Source organism: Pleurodeles waltl, chromosome 5 (genome assembly GCF_031143425.1).
Source record: "Pleurodeles waltl isolate 20211129_DDA chromosome 5, aPleWal1.hap1.20221129, whole genome shotgun sequence".
Taxonomy (NCBI): Eukaryota; Metazoa; Chordata; class Amphibia; order Caudata; family Salamandridae; genus Pleurodeles; species Pleurodeles waltl.
The window spans coordinates 858,263,513-858,283,495 of record NC_090444.1 but is presented as its reverse complement, the minus strand read 5'-3'; the positions used below and the strand labels follow the sequence as shown (position 1 = coordinate 858,283,495).

At 44.7% G+C, this 19,983-nt stretch overlaps 1 protein-coding gene across 1 annotated transcript in view; it reads left to right on the top strand.

Moving 5' to 3' along the window:
* LYST (lysosomal trafficking regulator) overlaps positions 1 to 19,983 on the top strand; it is a 2,674,875-nt gene that overhangs the window by 885,157 nt on the left and 1,769,735 nt on the right. Inside the window, 2 exon segments of the mRNA XM_069234946.1 lie at positions 569 to 707; positions 710 to 744. Coding sequence (XP_069091047.1) covers positions 569 to 707; positions 710 to 744 — 174 coding nt within the window.

The window sequence follows — 19,983 nt, the reverse complement described above, 5'->3', positions numbered from 1 at the left end:
CCAGCTCTTACTACGCATTTTCCATTACAAATGTAACTAAGACAACAGATGCACATTCCCCAAACCTCCAGCTCTTCTCCTATTCCAACTCATTCTGGCTATACTTTCCTTTGCACCTCCATTTTCTTCCTCCTGCTCATAACTTCGAATGCATGAAGTAGTTTAATATCTACGAATTATACAAATATACCATCAAACTGCAGAGTGTATGGATTACCTCATATCAGCTAAAAAGGAGATTGTTAGGGATGAAGTAAATAAATACAAATCTGGGCAGACCAAGTGGTGGGAAATGGAGTACACTCAAAGGCTGGAAGATATCAGGTCTTTGAAAGTGTAAAAATTCCCTTTCTTTAGAACAGAAAAACTTAGGTTGCCGCAATGCTCTACAATAAAATAATAAATAAATGCTCAGGTTAAAGTAGAGAGGTATAGAGGGGTATTTCAGAGATTTAGTTCATATGTTTTTGCTACCTCCTATTGAATATGTTTAGTTATGTACAGTATGTATACATCTTCAGGATAGGTTTAATATGACTTTTCCTTACATTGTTTATTTATTTTGCAGAATGTGCATTGATCCCAATGATGATGTAAGCGTTTGCTTGCTGGCACAGGCTACATCACAGGGAGATATGTTTCTCCCAGACAAGTGGCAGCTTTTGACATTTACATATGTTTCAAAATCTAGAAGGCAAGAAGAAACATGCATGGCAAACTCTCACTATGGGTCTCTGGTGAAAGGTACAGTGCAGTTTGGAAAGTGTTTTCTTTTAGAACCTGTATTCTTTACTTTTGAGTAACCTAGTAGTCATGTTTTGTGTTTCAGTTTTTTTCTTGTTTTTCCAAATTGTAAATGGGCTCCAGATGTATATGTTTCACACAGCTAGTGTGTTTTCTCTGTTGATTAAGTGCAACTATGCTTGTTAGCTGTTATTCCACATACATTTTCCGCTGTCAGTCGGAGTATTTTACTACATATTAATAATCAGTTGCCTTTCAATTCACTGACCACACATGGATTTTTGCCACTTCCCTTGAGATTCGTTCTCCGTGTACACAGTAGTGAAAACTGCCATTGAACAGCAACTTTTTGCTTTTTACAAATGTTTAAAACAAGTTATTTTCTTGATAGCTGAAGATAATATGTAGGTAACATTCTTTCACCAATTACCTACATAGTATCCAATCTCTAATCACTTGTACGTCATATGGGCAGATCCTTACAGACCTGTGCTTTCCTAACACAGTAATTAGAAAGTATGCAAGCTAATTATTGTAGGAATGTACCCTCTTTCTTGGCATAGTTACCCCCATCAGCCTATTTTCAGTGTGTTTCACTGTGTTCAGTGGGATCCTGCTAATCAGGACCCCAGTGACTATGCCCTCTCCCTGTAAATTAGGTTGCTAGAACAACACACACCCCACATTTGGCATTCTGGTACCCCCTTGTAAGTCCCGAGTATATGGTGCCAAGGGCATTGGGGTACCAGGGGATCCCAATGTGTTGCAGCATGTATTATGCCACCCATAGCTAGCCATGTAAAATGTGACTGAACGCCCGCCATCGCAGCTTGCAGGAAAGGTGCATGGACCTTTTCACTACAGGTCACTGCACCAGGTCACTATACAGTCACCCCCATGGTATGCCCTCCTAGGCCAGAGGCCAGAGGACAGGGTGCAAGTACCTATGTTTGAGGGCACCCCTGCACTAGCAAAGGTGCCCCACGAACTCTAGTTCCATTTTCCTGGACTTTGGAGTGTGGAGACGCCATTTTATGCTTGTACTAGACATAGGTCATGACCTATGTCCAGCTACGTAATTAACTCCGAACCTTGGCATGTTTGGAATAAAACATGTTGGAATCATATCCCAATACTGTTGCAAGTATGATTAAATGCACTCTGGGGGCTCCTTAGAGGACCCTCAGCATTGCTTGTTCCTCATTATTGCATGTGTGTGTACAACAATGCTTAACACTACCCTCTGATAAGCCTACTGCTCGACCACACTACCACAAAATAGAGCATTAGAATTATCTCATTTTGCCACTATCTTACCTCTAAGGGGAACCCTTGGACTCTGAGCACACTATCTCTTATTTTGAGATAGTATATACAGAGCCAACTTCCTACAGAGGTTACAAATGACAATCCCAAAAGCTCGCTTTTGTGGTAGTGTGGGTGAGCAGTTAAGCTTATCAGAAGGTAGTGCTAAGCATTTGTGGTACTCACAGATACAATAAATGAGACACTCAAGAAGGAACTTGGGACTGATTGTTTAGAAAAATAGTTACTTTGTTTATATTATTTTCAACACCAAAGTACTTTAACCAAAATAAATACTGATGCAGTTTTGAGGAAAGTAAGAAAATATGTTGGTGTTCGTAGAATAGTCATGCAGTCCTATGGAGAAAAACACATGTATTGCATATGAGTATTAAACAGTGACTTACGGTGCCAGTCTTCAGGAGCTAAGGTAAGTGCGGAGCACTGTCCAAGGAAGCACCAACGGTTCCCCTTGGGGAACTCTGGGGTCTCTGGGTGCAGAAGTGCTTTACAACACCTGGTTTCCCGTTGGTTTCAATGGGAAACGGTGCTGGGAAAAAGAAGCTGCAGGTGAGGGGTGGGGAGTGGAATCTGACTGAACCAACAGGGGGGCTCAAGTCTTGCAATGGTAAGGGATGTAGGGACACCTTTGGTCCTCTTCTCTCTGATTCAGGATGGCTGGGTGCAGAGGTGTCCTGAGGCGTCAGGTCTTTGTCACCTGAGATGGTCGTGGTAGAGGGGGGCCTGCACAAAGAGGCTGCAAGCGATGCAAGGGGAGTCCATAGCTGAAGAACTCCGGGTGTGCTCATGTCCGGGAGGGCCTTGGGACCACACTGACACCATTAGTCCACTTCAGCTAGAGGTACGGGTGCAGTGGTGCTGTCTGTGTCTGGTTTTTGGGAGTCATCAAAGTTACTCTTCCTCTGGTGCTTCTTGATGTGCAGGCAGTCCATCCAGGCTTCTGGTGGTAGTGTATCTGCAGGACGAGTCAACTTTGGCGTAGTTGCCGAGGACTGCATACAGACAGGCTGAGTTTGGGCAAAATCAGAACCTGTTCCTCTGTTCTTGTTTTTCGCTGCTGTTCGGTGCCCTTCTTTTTGAGTCCTAGACAATCTTTCTTCTGGTGTCTGGGAGCCACTTAAATACTAAATTTAAGGGTGTGCAGGATACTAGCCAATGGGCTCCTTAACCTTGGGGTGCCTACACCCCCTAAATGACCACTTCCTGTGCGGAGTGGGAATATTCCTATCCCAAAAGGCCTAATTCCAACCAAAAACAAGATGGTGGAACCCTTGCTTGAGTGTCCACCTTGGGTTGCCCACCTTAGGGGTGTGGCTAGTCCAGAGGTGGTACACTCCTACTGACTTAACTAATATTCCTCCCTGTTCTGGTGCCAGATGGGCCTAAGGGATGGGGGTGGCTATACCCAGGTCTGGGGAAGGTAGGGGTTTTGTATACCAAAGGCAGCAGAGCCTATGAAGCCCCTGGCCTTGGTATGCAGATCTGCTAGCCATCCTGCTGGAGTGGGTGACATGCCCCTCTCCAGAGCTGACTTTGTTTCTGACCTCAGAGAGCACATACTCTCATCTCCAGGTGCCCAGACGCCAGTCTTTGGTTGCAGGCTGGCCGGGACCAGTTTTCCAGCATACTCGGAGACTAGTGGGTTTCAGGGGGCACCTCCAAGGTGTTGTCTGGGTGCATGTCAATATACATCTGAGGCTGGCATCAGCCTGGATTTATTAAGATGAGGTGTTTGATACAAAACACCGTAGGGTTCAGTGAATCCATTATGTGACTGGATCACAAGTGTCGAGCACATACCTTAAGATATCTTCCCTGTTTGCTTGCAATGACCACACTTCACATATAATGCACCCTACCTTGAGCCTCCAAGACCTGCGGTAGAGCTGACTTGCATATACTTTGATGCAGTGACAGTAACATGGCACTCAATGGGTATCACTAAGTATAGATTTACACAGGGAGAGGAATGTGCCAATCGTACACAATGTTACCTATTTTTAAGGAAAGGGCACTGGCACTGGAGACCTATTTAGCAGGAACCCAGTGCACCGGAGTAAAAAAACCTCAGTGCCAGTGAGCAAAAAATGGGGGTGATCATGTCAAAAAGGTATTTTCCTACAATCCCAAAATTGGAGACATATTAGTACAATGTCACCTTCCTGCAACGAAAGTACTAAAGAAGAACTGCCTAAATCAACCTGTTTTTTTGAAGATGCACAAATGGCAATACATGTAAATATGGGTAAAAAAAAACTAACCTACCGAATGCATAATGGAAAAGAACAGAAAATGAAAGCACGCATCACACGCAAAACCAACAATGTGATTTATTTACCAGAATGCACATGTGGGAAATCCTATGTGGGAAGTACAACAAACAAAGTGAAAATTAAAGTATTGTACCATCTGCGAGTCATAAAAAATAAAGGCTTCTCTTACCCAATATCAAAACAATTTTGGGAAAAACATGATGAAAATGTAAAAGAGTAATCCTATTATGGAATCAAGCACATTCAATCAGGAGAAAGAAGTGGCAATTGAGAACTGACCCTAAGGAGAATGGAGTCCAGACAAATAATTTTGATGGGAATGGAAGCACTTCTTGGACTTAATTTGAGGAAATCTGATGTCTGTTATTGGTCCAACATGATCTTGTCAGGAATTAAATGGAAAGAATTGCACCATGCAGAAAATTGGACGATAGTTGGGACAATCGTTATATAAAATGAGAAAATTGTCTATACGACTTATATATAAAGTTGCACGTTCTGTTTTGAACTGTATGCACTAAGGACACTTTATAAATGTGTATTTTAGGATACTTCTCGAAAAAATGTTTCACTTATGCAAATTTTTACCACATACACCTTATGAAGCAAAATGGACTTTATCAAGCACAGGCGCTCTATAATATCTCCAGCTTCTTGGCACTTTATATAAGTATCAAGTATGATATAGATGGAGATAAAATGCACTTTTTCTTAGCATGAAAATTTTGAATACAACTTTTTTTGGTATTCGCACAGGCGTTCATAACATGGCTACTAATTAAATATGAACCAAAGCACTTTAAGCTTTCCTTTACTCGAAATAGATTTGTAATCACTAAAGTATTCTGCAAAAAAATCGCCCAATGTGGGATCGGCAGATAATCAATGCGATTTTAATGTTGTAAACTTCCCGGTATGGGCTCATAGGATCAAGAACTTTTTGCCTAGTTGAAATGTTGGTTCTCTGTTATGGCTGCTGGCCATGTATTTTGCATCATTTTTTAACATATTCATTCTGTACTTTTTATATGTTTTGTTAATTGATCTTAATATGTTATGACTATTTATGTGTGGATAATGTGCTTTTATAACGTTTGGTAGTCAAATAAAGTTTTTTTATGATGGTGGTTGTTCTCCTGTATCAATTTAATTATTGAGCTGCATTATAAACTTTAAATTGTATGTAAATGTCAAGTCAATAAATCTTTATTTGATCGTATAAATAGAGATCATAAAAGAATCAATATGTACGTACATTTAAACTCAACAATATTTCATTTATAATTGTCTGACGTAACTAATGATCATGCCAGTATTATTGGATTTACTTTTTGTAAGATAAGACGGGAAGAAAAATGTACTTTCCAATGATTATCAATGATTATTTTTGTTCTTTGAACATACAAAATAATATTTAAATTTGAAATGCTAATGGTGGCATGAAGACGATGTAATTTGCAGAAGGAGCATGGATGCTCTAGTTGTTTTTAATAGAAAGTGTTGTTGGAATTATGCCTAATTTTAGTTGAAAAACATGTTGATCTGATAGAGACTTCTAGCCACAGATGCCTTAACTTTGAATTCTTCCCCAGACATCAGACTGGATCCTGAAGATTTTTTGTGAGCAGTAGCCCTGCGTGCTAGTAGGTGGCATTGGTCGACTCTGGGCAGCTTCAACTGCACTGTCTGCGCCATAAGTGTTGTCTGTCTTCCCTATGTAGGTGCCATTTGGCACGCTGATGTCAGTTCTTTTCTTTCCGCACCAGCCAGCGCTGATCCGAGAGAAGAGCTACCCTTCTATTCGTTTTTGACATGCCTTTTGCGAGTTTTTTTTTTTTTGTCAATGTTTTTTTTAGGATAATCCACCTCGTGTGTTGAGGAAAAATCATTGAGGAAGACTGGTTTTATACCCTGTGGCACCTGTCACTGCGCTATGTTGGCGGCGGACCCACACCACCTGTGTCTATGATGTTGGGAGTGCGATCATGACTCCAAGTTGTGCTCTGACTACTGGGCCTTGGTGCCAAAGGTTTTGAGGGAGCAGTCCCTAAAGCTTCTAGCAGCCCGGCAGGAAACTCCATGTCGTGCAACTTTATGTTGTGCAGCTCCACGGAAGTCTCAGTCCCGGTCAAGAGGAAGGTGCTGGGTTCGTTTCAGGAGTCTCAAATCCTCTTTGTCCTATCTGAAATCGTCGGGACTCTTGGGTAAGAGGCACAAAAATCACAAGAAGTTGGAGCGTGTTTCGACGTCTCCTTGTCTACCGGCTGAAACAACGACAGAACATCGTTGTTCGAGGCATGGTTCTTCGGAGCCTATGCCTGGGCTGTTTCATCGCCTCCCCAACTTTCCAGGAGCTGGAGCAACTCCTGGTCGACTTAAGGAGCTTTATGAGGCCATGCGCCTTATTTTCGAGCGAGCCGACCCCTCCGGAGTGCCATCGGGCCCTGCGGGGTGGGAGGTGTGTCCCTCTGTGCCCGCAGCTCCGACCCCGGCTCTGATGGGCTTTCATGAATCTGGTCATGGATCTGGACCGGCGTAGTTCATGCCACTGTGACCTGATGCTGCCAGCTCCCACAGGGGGCACCAGTCCCAATTTGATCCCTAAATCTGACATGGAGCCAAAGCCACGCCGACTGACATTGATTCCGGGACCAACATGACCCCGGTGTCCTAAGTTGGTGCCTCTGCTTTATTCTGAAGAGCTAGGCCTTGGGCACGAATGGAAAAGGTCTCTTGACCCTTTAGAATACCAGTCTTAAGTTACAGGATATGAACTGGTGTAAGTATCTGGGTGATGCAAGCAGCCTGGAAAAGTCTCCAGATACTGCAATTTTTTAGTCCTAACTTTAGATGAACATTGAGTTTAGCTCATGGTACTCCTCCATGGGTTAGAAGCATAAATAGCAAAAGAGAATAAAATACAAGGTGCTTTGCTTTAAAAACACTACAAAACAGTTTGGAAAGATTATACGCCAGACGGCTTCCTTAAAAGGGCGAACTATGGTAATTCTTTTGTTCGGTCCGAATATAGACTAGTTAAAGCAATCAGACATGCAACTGTGCATAAGAAGAAAAAGAAACATTTTAGGCTCATTTCTACAGTCTCCTCATGTAAGTTATTAAGTTCCCTTTCATGATTGTTTAAGATGGAGTATGTTAATGACATAAAAACTATTCAGGCACTGGCAAACCAAAGTGCAAATGCTATCTGTTATCATAATATTAACACTATAAATTACAATATGATACAATACAATATCTAAAACCTCAAAATAAGAACAATAAATTAGGAAAAAACCTTCCCAAGGGCGTGCCCATCTATGGTTCCCCAATGTTCCTGCTGTTTGTCCCAGTATTAAAAATTTGACGCTGGAATAGCCCTTCGACGAATAGACCAAGCTGCTGTCAGGAACTTGGTTACCGCACTTACAACCAGGGTAGACGAATCATATTTACATATTCTATAAGCATTGGCTCGATCATATAATTGCAGGGCTTTACACAAAGGGATAATCCATTTTTCGCTTGGGTTCTTGTATAAAGGGCAAAAAAACAGAAGGTGTTCAATTGATTCCTCACATATGTTACAGTTTGAACACTTATTGGCCTCTGAGCTATTCTTCGGCCAACGAGCGGTGAAACTATTGACTGGTAAGGTTCCATATCTAAACTGAAGAAATAGGGCACGTGCGGGTATGGCGAGATCCAAGAATTGCTCAGGCCTTGGTTCTTGTTTGGCCATCTTCGTGATATTATGTTCAGGAGCGCCGCGGGAGGACAGAAACGCGGTTCTCTGCTTTTCTGAATTAAAGTGGACATTATACTCAATATACTGAGCAGTATGGCATACATTTTCGACGATAGCATACGGGCCCTGATGAAGTCTTTGAGAATATTTGTCTCATAGGACGAAACACGTGTTGGCTGTTGTTGCATTATGGATATTGGTTTCCAAGGACGGTTATTGTTGCTTTAATCGATTTTGCATTTCAAGATTAAATTGAACTTTTGCCTACTATCCTGGTCCGACTTATATACAATGGCTTACCAAGTCTTGACACCTATGGAGGACTGAACTTTTATTCACGAGTGCCCTGACATCTGTTTGTCGCTGTTTGTTTTCCTTTGGAAACATTGGAGGAGGGAGGAAGATCCTCCTGCCAAGAGCACCGTGCATTTAAGAAAGTATTAAGTTTGATTTGGTGACTGACTGTGAGCGCTGTTTCCTATGATTCTCTTCCTTTTTGTTAATCTTGTTTTCTTGGTTCTTGTTTGGCCATCGGGAACTCAGTTGTTAATCTTCCCACCCTGTTACTATGGAGGATCGCCTCATTAGCCTTCTCCCAGTACATTTGTTTGACTAATGAGGTGGCATTGGTGGGAATCGACTCCGGCCTCTCCCAAAAATGCAGGAGAGCCAGTTTGTCCCAAGCCGATTTCATCTCCCTCAACCAGCTGACCTTTCTCCAGTTACACTGAGTTTTTGTGAGATCTTTAAAAGCCTCTCAAAAGGGTGCCAGTTCTTCCTTTTTCCATAGGCGGATCCAATATAAGAGAGGTTTCAGGCCTGCTATATCTTTAATGCTGTTTATTCCAAGATCAAGTCTGAGGGGGATCATTGGCGTGCCCTTTCCCAGCTTGGTTATATATCTGACAAAATGATTCTCCTTAATTTGTAGGGCGTCCATCAGCCTATGGAAACCCCTTAGCTCTGCCCCATACAATGCAGCACCTCGGATCTGAGCTTTCTATATTTCAAAAATAGGATTCAGAGGTGGGCTAACTACACTTCTTGCTTTGCGTCCTAAGGCCCACCCCCTCTTTGGCATATAGTGAGACCCCCTTTTCTAATGGCTGCATCCCAGCTACCCGAATCCATTAATCTGGTCCCCAGGTAATCATACTAAGCAACCCTTTCCAAGGGGATGGAGTTCATTGAGATGCTCACTTTTTTTGTTTGTTTTCCGTGAACTATATATCATAAACTTGGTTTTCCTGACATTAACTTCCAAGTCAAAGTCTCTGCAATACAAACAGAATTGGTCTGCCAGATTTTGCAATCCCTTAGGTGTTTTAGATAGTAAGATGGTATCGTCCACATATAGCAGACCTGGGATTTTTTTTGCCTGCCAGTTTAGGTGAGTCGTTGTTACAGTTAGTTAAATATTTGATACAATTATTTATATATAAGAGAAAGAGGGTAGGTGCTAGGACACAGCCTTGCCTAACTCCTCTTTTAATAGCTACTGGATCGGTTAATTTACCGTCTTTGCTGCACCTAATTTGGGCAAAAGTACTTTCATGAAGTCGGACTATTAAATTTAGTAGGCCTTTGGGGACACCCAGGTTAATTAATGTCAACCAGAGTTTATTCCTAGGTGCCAGATCAAAGGCCGCTCTTAGATCGACAAAGGCCACATATAGGTTCCCACCTCCAATGTCCACTGTCTTCCATTTGATTGCTAAAAACCTCAAAACCTGATCTATTGTACTGACCGCAGGTCTGAACACTGCCTAAAGATCCGAGATAGCCCGGTTCTCTATAATCCACTCGTCTAGATGGAACAAGATCTGTTTTGCAAAAAGTTTTTGAAGATTATCAAGTAAATAAATCAGGCAATAATTGGAGGGATCACTAGGACTGCCTTTTTTTAAAAGAGGGACTATCTCGGCTCCCTTCCAAATCCATGGAATGGGTGCTCCTGCGGAGACCGCATTACAAACCGAATTCAAATAGGGGGCCCAAATGTCAGGGTTTGATTTAAAAAGATCGCCAGGAATTTTATCAAGACCTGTGGCTTTTCCCCACTTCAAAAAGGTTATTGCTGCCTTGGTTTCTACTAAGGTAAATTGGATTGGAGGTAGGTCAGATTTCCTATTCACGCCCAATTCGAGCTGCCAGACTTTGACCGAAGATCACCACTGTCATTGGAAATCAGCTTCCAAAACATGGAGATGTCATTGGCTCTTGCGGAGTCCAAGAGGGCAGCCTACCTTTCTTCCTCCCAACTCCTGCGGGCCTTGATAAGCTCCTGCTTGTAGCCCTCTCTTGATTGTCTTATGGGCTCTCTAGTCCCCTTTCTCAGGTCCCTCAATAGCTTAAGCTTAGCTTCCCTACATGAGTGGTTAAACCATCTCTCACTATGTTTATTCCTTGTTTTGACAGCCGACTCTTTAGTAAAATGTTTTTTAAGAGAGTTGAATAGTTCCAGATGTGCTGCCAGAAACTTATCCCCATCCTCAGGTGAATGGAGCATATGCTCCATTCGATCTATTAATCAGCTGTATATAGATGTAAGGGAACCTAACGAGGAGTTCACAGTATCCCATCTGATATTACGTTTATTGTTAGTCATAACTAGCTGCTGTACATAATCCTTAGAATCAGAGGCTTCTAATGAGTGCAACAGGCCCCTGTTTTTTAAAACTAATGGTTCATGGTCACTTTCTTCATGTTCCATTACCGCTATATCTGCCATATATCCCCACAAGCGATTATCCAGTAGGAAATAGTCGATATGGCTCTTGTAAGCTCCTCGCCTAAAAGTGGGGCAGGGTTTGACATCTGAGCAGGAGAGGCCATTACAGGCACGGAGACCATATGCAAGTGTAATATTGACTATTTGGTAGGCTGATCTACTCATTCTATGACTTTTGTTCGGTAATAACTGCGGGATACCCCAGTAAATATTGTCTTCTACATGGAGTTCCTGGGCCACTGAATAGGGCTCAAAGGTCGCATTGAAATCCCCTGCTATTATAATATAGTGGGTGATGGATTTGCTAAATAAAATATTGTCTAAGACCGTCAAAGCCTCAGACTCATGATTACTACCCACACTTCTACTGTATATATTTACTAACCGTATGGTTTTTTCCATATGGGTCGAAATTATCAAGCCTTGCAAGTCAGCACAACCTGTGTCCATTTCTTCAATCCGACACTTAAGGGAACAGCTTACCCATATCAGTAACCCACCTGAAGGTCTCCCAGCAGACACTTTACGGGCTGGGACCCAGTAACTTTTGAAACCAGACCTATACTTGAGCTCCAAAGCCCATGTCTCTTGGTATAAGCATATCTTATGCTCATCTATAAAATGGCCCCAATATGGGATTCGCATTTTGTGCTTGAGCCCTGCTATATTCCAACAGAGAACTTTCCCGGGGGTATCATCTCGGGCTGGAGGTGAGTCAGTCAAGACTTCAGATGTAATTTAGAGTGTATTGAATAGGTTAATTGTAGGATTCAATGAGTTCGAATTACTCATTTGGTCTGTCATTAAACGCGACTCCGTAAATCCCCTAGCTTCGTTATCGTCGATAATATCACTCTCCCCAGAGAATTCAGAGTCAATAGTGTTCCTATTAGTTACTGGGAATCTTGTATCACTCTGGGTTAGTATTATGGATTGAGTGGAGCCCCTAGGGTCTCTAAGTGAAATCAGGGGTCCCTATGGATTGCCTACTCTAGATCCTCCATGCTCATTGTCACTGGGAGTAATACATTTCCTAGTAGTTGGTTTATACCTCGGAATCTCTAAAGTGCCCTGTATGGTGCCAATTTTATGTCAATCCACATCTGTGAGAGAAGGTGATGGATGCCTACATTCAGAATGCTGGACATATTGTAGTTGGGGGCGGGAAAAGCCTCTGAAATCAGATATCGCCCCACTTAGAGCACCTTTGGTTGCTGGGGGGTAAAAGGATGTGAGTCTGCACAGAGAAACACCTTCTGCTACTGGGCCAGCTCTGCGTGTGTTTAAAAACAGCTGCTGAACCAATGCGGGAGAATCCAAATTAACAACAATACAATCCCCAGTTCCAATCTTTATCAACAAGCCCAGCCATCCCACCCTCCTCACCATTAGTATAGAGGGTACCATGTGGAATTCAAAACTAGCATTAGCATGCAGCCAGTGTATGACCTTGTTTTTCAGTTCAACATCAGATTCCAATCTATTTGGTTGTAGTCTAGGACCATTGGTATTAACAAGAACGTATGGACAAGATTCCGGGGGCAGGTGTAGGACTCTTAGCTGGCCCCCGTGATTTTCCGAACTAGTTCTGCTGAGCTCCGGGGCCACATCTGATACACAGATGTTGGGATTTGAGGCTACTCCTCCAGGTCCCTTGGTAGTGGTAGCTGAGATTGTTGTGGTCGTGTGGCTGTTATCCATTAGATTTGAAAACGACATAGCCTTCCGACCCATCTCTGGTTGACAGGTATGGTCACAATGGTCCCTAAGTGCCAAGGGGCCCTCAGCCAAATTGGGGGTAGTCCTATCATTAATACGGGGGGGTCCAAAGTGGTGAGATGATGGTTCGATTGTATGTCAACTCGCGAGGAGTTATCGGGCATGAGAGGCTTAAGAAGTCCTCCTAGTTTCTTCTTAATGGCTTGAAGACGAATTTCAATAGGGTGCAATCTCTTAGTGAGCTCCTCCCTTATATGCTCCATCATGCGGTCGAACACCAATTGACCCACTGTACTTTCTTGTTGCGTTGAAGAGCTATAATTCCCCACTTCAGAGCCCGGGTTTTTTGAGCTTGTGGTACGGGCTTGTTTGTTCCTCAAATTAACCTCTCCACGCTTTCATTTCCCTTTTGGGTTAGGCTCTGGATCAGATGCAGATTCTCCTACTGAAAGGTTTGAAATCGGCTGGGCAGGATCTGCTGCGGTGGCCTTGTCCAAGATTGCAGAGGTAGTCTCCCAGACATTTTTTTGGGTGAGCAACCGAAGGGGGTGGGGGTGGGGGTGGGGAGGCAAGACTAGTTGCGTGCTCTGGGGCTGCTGGAGAGAAGAATGTGTTGGAGGTGGGGATAGAAAGATGGAGGCTGGGGAGGCTAGGGATGATGAGATAGATAGGCGACGCTCAGCCAACTCTATCTCTTTATCTAAGACACCAACTGCTTTTTGTAGAAAGCCCTCTAAAGTTTTGTTGGTTTTGAAGTTGTCTTGTGGTGCCGCCCCCTTCCGCCTGCCCATCCTCACTGTAGACTCTACCCCTCCACCTATCCCTCCTCTGAAAAGCCTACAAAGCACTCCCTAACAGCGCTTCAGTCTCTCGTCGCTTGTCGCGTGTCTCACCTGTGATGAGTTCATATCTTCAAGGAGCACTGCTTTGCTGATCAGCCCAAGTCACCAGAACCTTTAGGCATAAGCTTTGAGAGATGGCCCAGCCCGGCCTCTCACGGTCGCTGACGGGCAAAGGATGGGCCTGCCCTTGGCCCAGGCTACGCCCAGATGCGGCCTGCGTGCGCCCCGCGTGGTGGGAAAACAGTCTGCGCTATATAGCGCTCGCTTGGGGGGTGAGGCTCCTCCCCCACGCCACCAAACAGGTCCTGCACGGCGGAAAAACAGTCTGCGCTATGTAGCGCTCGCTTGGGGGGGGTCAAGCTCCTCCCCCATGCCACCAAACAGGTCCTCCAACATCAATCGTTTGCTAGGAGAGGAAGCTCCCCCAGTGCACTATGCTTCCATTTGACCTTACCAGCACCCCTCAAGTGTTCACCAAGGTGATGCCGTTGCTCAGGAGTGTCAGTCTTCCCCTATCTCAACAACTGGCTGTTGAAGGCTATCGTCTACATTCCCTGGGGTTCACTATCAACGTGCCCAAGTCACACCGGATTCCCTCTCAGACGCTTCCTTTTATCGGGGCATCCTGGATTCAGTTCAGTTTTTGTCTTATCCTCCCAAACGGTGAGTCCAGGATAATTCACTGATGTTTCAGCCTGTATCCTTGATTTTGGTGAGAGAGACTCAGGCTGCTGGGCCTCATGGCATAGTGCATCCTGCTGGGGACACATGCCTGATGGCATATATGGGCTCTGCAGTGTTACCTGAGGTTTCTTTGGGCGTAGCATCAAGGGAATCTGTGTAATACGGTCCAGATCTCAGAGGGAACTGCAAAGGACCAGCAGTGGTGGCTTACAGACCGTGATTGGGTCAGAGGCAGACCCCACTCCCTTTCCCAACCAAATCTCACAGTAGTGAGCGATGCATCACTCCTGGGATGGGGCAGCCATTTGGGAGAGGTGGAGATCAGAGGACTCCGGTCTCCAGTGGAATCCGGACTGCACATCAACATGCTGGAGCTCTGTGCAATGATACTGGAATTGAAAGACTTACTACACTCCATCAAGGGAAGGCTAGTGCAGGTGTTCACGGACAAAACCACCTCCATGTGGTACTGCACCAATCAGGTGGGGTCGGTTTGTGGACCCTCTGTCAAGAGACCCTGCGTTTCGGGACATGGCTGAAACAGCAGGGCATACCCCTGATGGTTCAACACCTGGCAGGTTCCTTGAATACCAGAGCGGACAAACTCAGCCGTCAATGCCTAGCGGATCACAAGTGGCGTCTCCACCCAGAGGTGGCGCAAGGTCCTTTTTTAGCAGTGGGGGGAGCCTTTATTGGATCTGTTTGCCTCTGCCTTGTCAGCAGTTTTGTGCACTGGAGTTTCCAAGGTGGCTCTCGCTTGGAGGTGCTTTTCATCTCAAGTGGAGCTCAGGCCTCCTGTGTGCCTTTCCCTCTATACCACTCCTGCCCACAGTTCTCAAGAAGATCAGGCGCAAATGTGACAAAGTCATCCTTGTGGCTCAGGACTGGTCATGGAGAGTCTGGTATCCTGAAATTCTGAATGTGAGTGTCAATCCTCCTATCAGGCTGCCCCTTCAAGAGGGCGTCCTGTTGCAGAAGCAAAGGAGGGTCCTTCACCCAAACCTGTCAACTCTTTGCCTTCTTGCATTGAGATTGAGCAGCGGCAACTGATACCATTTGATTTTCCTCCCAAAGTCTGCAATGCTATTCTGGCAGCCAGGCATCCCCACCAAAACTGTATATGTTATTATAGCAGCTAAGCATCTTCGCAAACACTATATACGCCTGCCGTTGGAAGCGATGTGTATCATGTTGTACAAAAAAGTTAATTGACTCACGTTCTGCGTTCCTTTCTAACATTATACTTTTCATTCTTACCCTTGTCCAGCAAGTCTCTGCTTTGGACACTCTAAAGGGTTATCTTTCTTCTCTGTCTGTCTTCTTGCAGCACAATTGTCCCTTCAGGCTGCTTACCATCAAAACAGCCTTTTTTGTGGTAATTGCATCAGCCCAGAGGGTGTGTGAGCTGCAGGCTTTATCTTCCAAGCCTCTGTTTGTATCTGTTTTTCCAGACAGACTAGTGATTTTCACTAGGGCCTCTTTCCTGCCAAAAGTGACAACACCATTCAATGTGTCCCCTTCCCCACTTTATCCTCCGTATCCTACTAAAGAAGAGAAGCGACTCCACCGTCTGCACTCAAAAATGTAGTCTGAATTTATACACAGCTCACCGCCGGAGACAATATTGCTTGGGTATCTATTCAAAGGTAAGGAATCTTCGGCTAGAAGTCTCTATCAGATGAACAAGTTACTTACCTTTGGTAATGCTTTATCTCGTAGAGAACTATATATAGCCGCAGATTCTTTACCGACCAACCCATCCTCCCCACTTTACAGACAGATTTCTAGGTTTAACGCTCATCCCTTTTAAGGCCCTAATTTTGGACACACCAATGTCAGTGCACTCCATGGCTGTGAGCCTCTGGCATGTAAATTCATGAAAAGTCAATTCCGGCTCAGCTGCCGCTCAGAGCCGACAAATGCCACCTACCGGTGCGAAGGGGTACTGCTCACAAAAAATATTCTGGAACCAGTCTGACACCTCTGGAGAACTCAAAGGTAAGGAATATACTACTAGATATAGTCTCTACCAGATAAGGTGTTACTGAAGATAAGTAACTTGTTCTTCACGCACTAGACTCTACGGTCTAGTAGAAGATGTAACCATTGCAATGCATTGGCAATTCCCAATTCACTGCATGATGTGGTATCCTAGTAGGTATTTATAATTTGCATCTGTTTTCCATTTGAAAAGCGTTTTTTGTTTTGCCAATAGCTTTGGCGCTGTTGGACTAATATCCTTCAATTTTGAAAGTTTCGAGGTGGTTCGTGAAGCGGGGGTTGAAAAAGAGAGGGTGTCCCAAAACACTCTTTTCCTATGCAATTACCATAGGGATTTTTAGACATGATTAAACCGCTGGACAAAATTACACCAAATTTGGCAGAAAGTTAGTGTTTGGTCCACAAAGAGTACACTTTGTTATTTGGTGTAAATCCGTTCAGTAGTTTTTGAGGTATTAAAGGAAAAATAAATTTGTATATCTGTGTGGAGCGTAAGCACAGATCTCATGGTGAGTTCTGATTGGCTGTCATCACTGCAGCCAGGAAGTAGTGGCAAACATCTTGGGAGCAATATACATGATAGCACCCCATTGAAATCCATTGTAGTGAATGGCAGGTTTTTAGGTTCACCAAAAGGAGAACATATAAAGGGTGATAGCAGATTTTTATTACCATATAAATCATTTGTTGATGGTACCATGCTACTTTTATGAATTGTGGTGTGTTGTAATGTGATTTTACCCTGTGAAAAAGCCTTCTGCTGGATTTCATGAATCATGTTTGAGAGAAAACTGTTTTCTCATGATTTCCCCAGACAGGTTATAGAGGTTGCTCCAGAAGCTAAAATGAGAGCATATTTTCTGTTAGTTCACACTATCTTTCTCATCCATATGAGAATGAAGTCTGACATTCTCAGCAAAACGAACAGGTTACTTACCTTCGGTAACTAATTATCTGGTAGAGACTCTATCTAGCTGCAGATTCGTTACCTTGGAATTCTCTGGCGTCAGCTTCAAATCTGGAATTTTTCTGCTGAGCAGTACCCAGCGTGCGCCGTCGGGTGGCGTTGTTCGGATCCGTGTGCGGCATCTGGCTCCGCGTGGCATCGTCAGTGTCGTTGGAGCCGTGTGTGACATCACGGTTGTCTATATAGATGCCACCTTGGCACGCGTACGTCAGTTCTTTTCCCACAACTTTCCACGCCAGAAGCGCAGAGTCATGGAAGAACCAACAGTATTTAGTTTATCTTTTTCGCGTGACTGAAGAAAAAATATCACATGCCTTTAAGAAAGGCAAAAATGCCTAAAACATATATACATAAATATATATATATATAAATATATCCGCAGAGTGGGAAGGCTTTTGGTGGGTGTAAGGAATCTGCAGCTAGATAGTCGTTACCGAAGGTAAGTAACTTGTTCATCTGATAGAGTTCTAGCTGCAGATTCCTTACCTTAGAATAGATACCCAAGCAATACCCTCCCGGCGGTGGGCTGCAAAGATATACTTCACACAAGGAAGTCCTGTAGGACCAAGTGAGCAAAATGCCCTTCTCTTCTCACCTGGCTTTGCAGGCAGTAGTGTCTTGCGAACGTGTGCAAGGAAGCCCAAGTTGCCACCTGGCAGATGTCTAGTACCAGCACGCCTCGAGCTAACGCCATGATAGCAGCTTTCCCACTTGTAGAGTGAGCTCTCAAGGCCTCAGGAGGCTGCTTCTTAGCCAGTGCGTAGCAGATTTTAATACAGAGGACGACCCAGCGCAAAATGGTTAGTTTCTGGACTGCCCGACCCTTCTTTGCTCCATCGTACCCCACAAAGAGTTGGTAGTCCACCCGGACCACTTTTTGTGCGGTCAAGGTAGCTCAACAACGCTCTTTTTGGGTCCAGACGGTGGAGACGATCCTCTTCTTTAGAGGGATGCGGTGGACCAAAGAATGTGGGCAGGGCGATGTTCTGACCCAGATGGAAAGGGGTCACCTCCTTGGGGAGGAAAGAGGTATGAGTTCTGAGGACTACCTTATCAGAATATTTTGCGAGGCGGTTTTGATGACTAAGCCTGCATCTTACTTACTCTCCTGGAAGATGTGTTCCCCACTAAGAAGGCTGTTTTGATGGTGAGTAGCCGGAGAGGACAATTATGTAAAGGTTCAAAAGGAGCACACATAAGAAAAGTAAGCACTAGATTAAGGTCCCACTGGGGCATAACAAAAGGTGTAGATGGAAACATATGTACAAACCATTTTAAGAATCTCTGTACAATAGGAGACTTAATCAAAGACTGTTGATCAGGCAAGCGAAAAAATGCTGATAAGGTAGAAAGACAGCCCTTAAGAGTCCCTAAGGAGGAATCCTGTTGGTAGAGTGTCAAAAGGAGGATATTAGAAAGAGAAGAAGAAAGAGGATCAATAGACCTCTCAGTACAATATAATACAAAACGTTTCCAACGGCAGGCGTAAACCGTCTTAGTAGAGTGACACCTGGCTGCCAGAATGAGATTACAGACTTCGAAAGGGAGGTCATAAACCATCAACTGCCTCTGCTCAATCTCCACGCATTAAGCCGCAGAGTTGACAGGTTCGGGTGGAGAACCTTCCCCTGCTGCTGCGACAGAAGATCCTCACGAAGAGGCAACCTGATTGGAGGACTGATGCTCATTTTGAGAAGCTTTGGATGCCAAACGCTTCATGCCTAAACTGCAGCCACTAGGATTACTTGTGCCCAGTCATTCTTGATTTTCTTGAACTCTGGGCAGAAGTGGTATGGACGGAAAGGCGTACAGGAGACCTGAACTCCACTCGTGATGAAAAGCGTAGTCTAGCAATAGCAGCCTTGGAAACTCCAACGCGCAATACTTTGGACATTGCGCGTTCTCTTTGGAGGCAAACAGATCTAACCAATGCTCTCCCCACTGCTGAAAGAGTCCTTGCTCCTCCTCCGAATGGAGACATAATTTGTGATCCGCTAAGCATCTCCGGCTGAGTTTGTCCACTCTGGCATTCAAAGAACCTGCCAGATGTTGAACCACTAGGGTTATGCCCTGGTGTTCCAGCCATGTCCAGAGACGTACAGCCTCTTGACAAAGGGTCCACAACCCCACCCCACCCTGCTTTTTGCAGTACCACATTGCGGTAGTGTTGTCCGTGAACACCTGCACTATCTTCCCTTTCACAACAGGAAGAAATGCCTTTAATGTTAGCTGGATCGCCTGGAGCTCCAAAAAGTTGATATGGAGCCCGTATTCTGCTGAAGACCAGAGGCCCCTGATCTACACCTCTCCCAGATGGCCGCCTCATCCCAGAAGTGACGCATCTGTCACTGCTGTAAGATCTGGTTGGGGAATGGAGAAGATTCTGCCTTTGACCCAATCGCAGTTCACTAGCCACCACTGCAGATCCTTTGCAGTTCCCTCTGAGATCGGAACCGTGTCGGTAAGATTTCACTGATGCTGTGCCCATAGAAACTTCAGGTCCTACTGCAGAGCCCTCATATGCCGTCTTGCATGTTTGACTAATAGGATGCAGGAAGCCATGAGTCCCAACAGCCAGAGTCTCTCTCACCGAAATCCAGGATAGAGGCCGAAACATCGGTATCATAACCTGAATATCCTGGACTCGCTGCTCAGGAAGATAGGCCCGAAACTGCACTGTGTCCAGAACAGCTCCAATGTTAGGGAGCTTCTGAGAGGGAGTCAGGTATGACTTGGGCACGTTTATAGTGAACTCCAACGAATTCAGGAGGTCCGCGTTAGTCTGAAGGTCGGTGACGAGAGCCAGGGGCGTCGGGGCCTTCAACAGCCAGTCAACGAGGTAGGGGAAGAATGAAATCCCTAGCCTGCGCAAATGAGCTGTCACCACCGCCATCACTTTGGTGAACACCTGAGCGGCACTGGTGAGACCGCAGGGGATCACGGTAAAC